General features: G+C 42.4%; 1 protein-coding gene across 4 annotated transcripts in view; it reads right to left on the reverse strand.

The window, feature by feature from the left end:
• The window catches only part of NUB1 (negative regulator of ubiquitin like proteins 1), a 33,557-nt gene that overhangs the window by 25,473 nt on the left and 419 nt on the right, over positions 1 to 7,665 (reverse strand). The window contains exons 2-3 of one of the 4 annotated variants that reach the window (XM_023514427.1): positions 7,350 to 7,494; positions 3,494 to 3,611 (exon numbers count right to left, since the gene is read on the reverse strand). In XM_023514427.1, coding sequence (XP_023370195.1) covers positions 3,494 to 3,610 — 117 coding nt within the window. In that variant the 5' untranslated portion in view covers position 3,611; positions 7,350 to 7,494. Of the gene's footprint in view, positions 1 to 3,493; positions 3,612 to 6,555; positions 6,865 to 7,263; positions 7,495 to 7,665 lie in introns of those variants that run through there. The other 3 variants (XM_023514426.1, XM_023514428.1, XM_003792035.3) reach the window with 3 other exon arrangements.

A 7,665-nucleotide genomic window follows, 5' to 3' on the forward strand; every position in this document is an offset into this window, starting at 1 on the left:
CTGGGACCACAGGCGCCCACCACAACGCCCGGCTATTTTTTGGTTGCAGCCATCATTGTTGTTTGGCGGGTCTGGGCTGGGGATTCAAACCCGCAACCTTAGGTGTACGTGGCTGGCGCCTTAGCTGGTTGAGCTATAGGCGCCGAGCCCTAAACAACTTTTTTAATGTAAAATTCTGAATCACAAGTATCGGTTATAAAATTATTTGCTAAGGAGAGCTTCAGAATTTGGAAGGAAAACTCAGAAGATTTAAGGAACCTCAAGAGAAGGATGCAAACCAGCTGATTACCTGGAGTGAAGTAATTTTCTTTCCTCCTCAAAAGAATACAGGTTGAGTAACCCTAATCTGAAAATCCCGTATCTTCAAAATCCAAAACTTTTTGAGTACCTGCATGATGCTCAAAGGAAATGTTCACTGAAGTATTTTGAATTTCAGATTTTTATATTAGGGATACTCAACCAGTAAGTACAATGTAAATATTCCAAAATCTGAAAAAAGCTAAAATCCAAAACACTCTGGTCCTAAGCATTTTAAGGACAAGACAAGGAATACTCAAACTGTATTTGTATTTGGGGCTGAATATCCAATTAAACATCTCATGAAACAGTAAACACTCCCTAAAACCCTGAAGTTGGAGGTTTCATTAGTTCACAAGGCAATACTATGTAGTACTTAAAAATGATGATAAATGAGCTATCACGATAGATGACGTATATAAAGCTATAACATAAAACAGAAATCAGAGTATTTTATTTTTACAACAATATAAATCTATTTATAATATTTTTTGTTTAAAAATAGGGTTTCACTATGTTGCTCAAGCTAGAGTGCAGTGGCTATTCAGAGGTTAGACCATAGAGTACTAAGCCTCAAATTCCACGGCTCAAGTGATCCTCCTGCATCAGCCTCCTGATTAGCTGGGACTACAGGCATTTGCCACCTGGCCTGGTAACACTTCATTTGTGTTTTTTTCTTAAGAAACAGACTCTCACTGTTGCCTAGACTGGAGAGCAGTGGTACGACCATAGCTCACTGTGGCCTCCAAATGCTGGACTAAAGTGATCATCCTGTCTCAGTCTCCTGAGTATAGCTGGGCCTATAGGTGCAAGCCACCATTCCCAGTTAATTTTTTAAATTTTTTTATAGAGATGAGGGGGTCTCACTATGTCACTCAGGCTGGTCTTGAACTCTTGGACTTAAGCAATCCTCAACCTTGGCTTCCCAAAGTGCTGAGATTATAGGCATGAACCACCATATTGATCCTTTTTTTTTTTTTTTTTGAGATAGGGTTTCCTTCTGTCACCTGGGCTAAAGTACAGGTATTACCAGATATCATCAATAGGCCCAGCTCACTGTAAACTCAAACTCTGGGACTTAAGCAATTCTCCCACCTCAGCCTGGCCTTATAGGTACATGCCCCATGCCTAGCTAATTTTTTATTTTTGGTAGAAATAGAGTCCTTTTCTTGCTCAAGCTGGTCTCAAACTCCTGACCTCAAACAATTCTCTTACCTTGGCCTCCCAGAGTGCTAGGATTATAGGCATGAGCCACCATGCCAGGCCTCAGCCTTTTAAAAGTAATTTTAAAATGGTCACATAGGAAAAGACAAGACGATACACCAATATTGGTTGTGTGTAACATGTTTTTAGCAATATAGTCTTTACAATTTTTGCATTTAATAGTATACATGCTTTTTAAACCAGGAGCATATATTATAAAAAGTATATAAAATAATTTTTAAAAATCAGCTTTTTAAAATTTTCTAGGAAACATAATTTACCTAACGAGATTTTCTTTTTCCTCATGACACCAACCAATTCTGACATCAACTGGGTGTCCTATAACTCAACTCAGTTCTGACACTACCCAGCACTAGCAGTAGATGCTACAGTTTTAAGAGTTCAGGCCCCCAAATACCCTAACTTTGGGGACAAGTTACCAAGTACTTGGTCCCCAGGTCACCCACATTCCTCTCCAACTTGCTACACAGTTGAGGGTTCCCACAAGCTCCCAGTTCAGGTTCCATGACTTTCTAGAACTCACAGAACTCAGGAAAATGCTATCCTTATTATTACACTTTATTTTAAAGGATATAAATGAACACTCAGAAGAAGAGGTGAGCTGAGGTCTGGAAGGTCCTGAGCACAGGAGCCTCTGTCCCCATGGGGTAGAGTGTGCTTCCCATCCAGCCAAATGGAAGTATGTATTCACCAAATTGAAGCTCCCCAAAGGCCATCATTTAAGGGTCTTTAAAGAGGTTTCATTATACAGGCATGATTGATTAAATCACTGGCTGCTGGTGATCAGCTCAATCTCAGTCCAGTCCCTCTTCCTCCCTGGAGGCTGGAGGGTAGGGCGGAAAGTTCTATGCATCTAAATCAAGGCTTGGTGGACCAGCCCCATCCTGAAGCTAACTAGACCCATTAGACCAAAAGACGCTCCTTTCATCCTTACCACTCAGGAAATTTAAAGGGTTTCAAAGCCAAAAACCAGAGAAAAAGATCAAAATTCTTTCTACTATGCTACCCCTAATTTCTTTCCTTTTTTTTTTTTTAGATGCAGAGTCTCACTTTGTCACCCTCAGTAAAGTGCCATGGCGTCACAGCTCACAGCAATCTCTACCTCTTGGGCTTAGGCGATTCTCTTGCCTCAGTCCCAAGTAGCTGGGACTACAGGCACCCACCACAATGCCCGGCTATTTTTTGTTGCAGTTTGGCTAGGACCAGGTTTGAACCCACCACCCTTGGTACATGCGGCCGGTGCCCTACTCACTGAGCCACGGGCACCGCCCTACTTCCCCTAGTTTCTGAGCTGAGAGAGACTACAACAAGAAAATTCAGAAGCAAAGTCAGAAAGTAGGTTGCAAAAAAATAAAGCGTTGCCAGCCAGAAACAGGAGAGACAAAGAACTAAGACTCTGACATAGCTTATTACTTCCCAAATACATCACTATGTCATAACACAAGACAATTTAGTGCCCCCCATGACAATCTTTAGTTCCTAATAAATGTTACATCATGTTCAGGATATTCAGACTAAGAGAGTAGAGAAGCACGGGTCAAAAGTAGCTCCCAGCTGAATAATTTTATGTAATACTGTGAAATTTTATGGCTGGGCATGGTGATGCATGCCTATAGTCTCAGCTACTCGGGAGGCTGAGGCAGGAGGAATGCTTGAGCCCAGGAGTTTGAGGTTGCTGTGAGGTATAATAATGCCACTGTATACTAGCCCAGTTAACAGAACAAGACTGTCTCAGGAAAAAAAAAATAGTATATGCCTGAAAAACTAGATAACATGCTCACATGAAAATATTAGTGAACAAAAACAAGCTTGTCAGTTCCTAGCAAAAAGAGGGTACCTGCTCACCACTAATGCTTTTGGTTATGCCAACAGTTCATATGATCATGCCTGGTAATTTCTGGTAACTTCAGAAATTTATTTACCAAGGATATTTATAACACTGTTAATTATTAATGTCTTAAAAGAAAAATACCTTCAATGCTAAGCCAAGTTCTTTATTTTCATCTGTATATGGAGGTTTCCAAAGTTGAATCCTGTCTTCCCTTAAAAACTGAGTTAATTTTGCTTGAAGATATTTCTTTTGTGCCATCCTTCAAAGCAAAACAGTACAACAATAAAATCCATATTTCAAAATGTTTTATAACTTATGTATATGTTGGTGTTTTATAGAGTAAACAGAGTTCAACTCCACCCCTTCCTCTCCAGTTTAAACTAAATTACTCAGGTTTTAATGAGTTCCAGACTTATCTAAAACACACACACGTATATACATATATAAACATATATTATGTATTCTATTATACATATTGTTTGTAATATAAGACGTATATATCAAAGTTGTTAATATAGTAACAAGTTTTATTTTTTATTTCCTTTTTTTTTTTTGAGTCTTACTTTGTTGGCCTCAGTAGAGTGCCATGACATCACAGCTCACAGCAACCTCAAACTCTTGGGCTCAAGTGATTCTCTTGCCTCAGTCACCTGAGTAGCTGAGACTACAGGCGCCCACCACAATGCCTGACTATTTTTTAGAGACGGGGTCTCGCTCTTGCTCAGGCTGGCTTTTTTCTTTCTTTCCTTTTTTTTTTGTTGTTGTTGAGAGCAAGTCTCACTATGTTGCCCTCAGTAGAGTGCCACGGAGTCACAGCTCACAGCAACCTCAAACCCTAGAGCTTAAGCTATTCTCTTGCTTCAGCCTCCAAGTAGCTGGCACTACAGGAGCCTGCCACAATGGCTGGCTATTTTTTGTTGCAGTTGTCTTGTTGTTTAGCTGGCCTGGGCCAGATTTGAACCAGCCAGCCTCAATGTATGTGGCTGGCACCTTGAACGCTGTGCTTTTTTGTTTCTTAAACTGCCATTATTCTCTGATCTAAGAGAAAAGAGAAAATTAAAGATAGGATCCCCCTGGCTCAGCACCTGTAGCTCAGAGGTTATGGCACCAGCCACATACAGTGAGGCAGGTGGATTCGAAACCAGTCCAGGCCTGCTAAGTAACAATGACAACTGCAACAACAAAAAATAGCTGGGTGTTGTGGCAGGCACCTATAGTCCCAGCTACCTGGGAGGCTGAGGCAAGAGAATCACTTAAGCTCAAGAGTTAAGAGGTTGCTGTGAGCTGTGACGCCAGGTTACTCTACCGAGGGTGACACAGTGAGACTCAGTCTCAAAAAAATAAATAAATAAAATAAAGATAGGATCCCCCAAACAGTGAACTTCTTTATGTAACTCAATATAGAGCTTGTAAATTCTAACACAAAAGACCAACTACCCCCATAGTTAAACATAAAGAAAAGCTAGCTTGAACTATAAACTATCAATAGTAAACATTCTCTATATCTGAATTTTTTAATTAAAGAAGTCTATACTACTAGAAAAGTTTTATAAGATACCTTATGATAACAGCGCAATACCACATTTACATATACTATTTGAATCTAACACTGGTTGGATTGTTTTACAGCTGAGTCCCCAGGCTGGTAAAATGACTTGGCCAATGTCACAAAAGTAGGCCCCAGCATAGCTAGCACTAGGGCTTCCGCCTACACATTGGACTCTGTACTTTGTCATAGAACCCCTTGCTACCTGTCTGTTCTGTGTAATTTCCTAGAGAAGCACATGCTACAGTGGAGTCGCCTACTCATCCTCACCAAAACAGCAATTCAAAGGCATGGGTGAGGTTACTAAGAGACGTGAAACAGCTGGCAGGTGTAGTGCAGCCAGATCAGATAAGTATTAAGAAAAGTGGCTCGGCGCCTATAGCTCAACCGGCTAAGGCGCCAGCCATGTACACCTAAGGTGGTGGGTTCGAATCCCCAGCCCGGACCCGCCAAACAACAATGATGGCTGCAACCAAAAAATAGCCAGGCGTTGTGGCGGGCGCCTGTGGTCCCAGCTACTTGGGAGGCAGAGGCAGGAGACTCACTTGAGCCCAGGAGTTGGAGGTTGCTGTGAGCTGTAATGCCACGGCACTCTGCCCAGGGGGACAGCTTGAGACACTGTCTCAAAAAAAAAAAAAAAAAAAGAAAAGAAAAGTAAAAACTGGCTCGGTGCCTGTGGCTCAAGCAGCTAAGGCGCCAGCCACATACACCTAAGGTGGCGGGTTCGAATCCAGCTTGGGCCCGCCAAACAACGATGGCTGCAACCAAAAAATGGCCAGGCATTGTGGCGGGTGCCTGTAGTCCCAGCTACTTGGGAGGCTGAGGCAGGAGACTTGCTTGAGCCCAGGATTTGGAGGTTGCTGTGAGCTGTGACGCCATGGCACTCTACCCAGGGGGAGAGCTTGAGGCTCCGTCTCAAAAAAAAAAAAAAAAAAGAAAGAAAAGTAAAAACTCACTAGCTCCTGAATGATGAAAACAAGCTCTAGCAAGTGGATTATAAATATACATACATATATAAATGTATATGAGTCATTATAACCCAGATAAATAACTTTTACTTTTCTATTGAGGACCACATCCTCCCAAACCCAATTCACCTGGTTTTTAAACCACATTTGGTGACTTAATTGTATTCTACAAACAAATACTTTTTTTTTTTTTTTTCCAGTTTTTGCTGGGGCTGGGTTTGAACCTGCCACTTCTGGCATATGGGGCTGGAGCCCTACTCCTTGAGCCACCAGCGCCACCCAATAGATACTTTTTTAAAAGAAAGTTCAAATCTATTTGATGTCAGAAATAGGGTAATTTGGATAGAGAGGAAAAATGGATGAAGGAATATACAGTCAAGGAGGGCACTATGTGTATCTTGGGTGACCCATGAGAGAATCCTAGATTTTCAAGGATAAACTGCTTATCGCAACAAAGCACATTAGTATTTATGAGCATTAGCTCTTCAAACACAAATAACATGAAAGGCCATTTTACATACTAATAAATCCTCAGAATAAAATATCACAGCAGCCCCACTAGGTGTGAACACTTTCATTCTCCCGCAGTTTACTGGAGCCCAGCAATTTTAAAGACTGATATAGCAGCTCTCAGAAACCCCATCCAAGCCACCACTTGGCAAAAGAACCAAGGAGTGGCACAAACCTACTCTGTGTTAGACACTCCGGGAAGCACAGAAACAGCTCCAGGATCTACGGGGTAAGATTGAATGTTTAAAAAAAATTAAGACACTGTCTTTAAACTTACAAACTTCAGTTGCAGACAACAGAATAGTGAGGACACATTTTAAATAAGTCAAAAGAAAAAAGATTATTAAGTTTTCCATTTTAACTGGAGAAAACAAAGTTTCAAGCATGCCATACAACCAATGTTCCACATTACAATCAAGAAAAGGCAAAATTACTTGACATTGTTGCTCCAAACTGGAAGTGAAAAGTTATAAATCAATCTTTTAAAATTTTCACTTTCACTTTTGTAATAAATCAAATGACGCTACCTTAAGCTAGAGCTTTTCAACTGTATGTGCATACATATATTCACAATACATTACATTTTCTTTCAGGCAAATACAGAGGAAAAGAAAAGATTCTTGTATTAAAAAGTAAAAGAGAAAGAGGTGAGAAATACAGAATCAGGTCAAGATTTGAAAAAAATCAAATGTTCATTAAACAGCAAAGAAATTCTGGCTTTGCTTGCAAATAAATCCCAAATGGTGTATTTGGAGTGCTATGATTCAAGCATTTTGTTCGGCTAACTTGATTCATTTTTACAAACATACTTATGCCTGTCTCCCCCAAATACAACCCTCAATCTTTTTTTAACATACTCCACCATCCCCGCCCAACCCAGCGCAAACCTAAGGGCTCCCGAACCGCCAGTGCATCCAGAAGCCCGGCCCGGTCCGGGCCCGGCTCCTGCCAGTCTGCGCGCAGGGCCGCTCACCCCGCCGCTGCCGCCGCGCCCCGCCAGGCCGAGAGAAGTGTCCAGCCGCGCTGGGAACCCAGGCGCCCAGCCGAACCCCGTAGGCCGGGTCCAGGAGGCTTGACCGCCGCCTCGTCACCTGCGCCACCACCGCTCCCGCTACGACCTGCCGAGTGCCCGGATGAGGCAGTGGCGGCCGCCGTTTGTTTTCATTCCGGGTAAGGCCGGCCCCGCCCCCGCCGCCCGGAAGGAGATTGTGGGCGGGGCTAAGGAGAAGGGTCCGGAGTGGGCGAGGGTCGTGGGCGGGGCAAGGATGGGACGTGGAGCGGACCAAGCG

The sequence above is a fragment of the Otolemur garnettii genome, unplaced genomic scaffold, assembly GCF_000181295.1.
Source record: "Otolemur garnettii isolate 467f Iridium unplaced genomic scaffold, OtoGar3 scaffold00053, whole genome shotgun sequence".
Classification (NCBI taxonomy): Eukaryota; Metazoa; Chordata; class Mammalia; order Primates; family Galagidae; genus Otolemur; species Otolemur garnettii.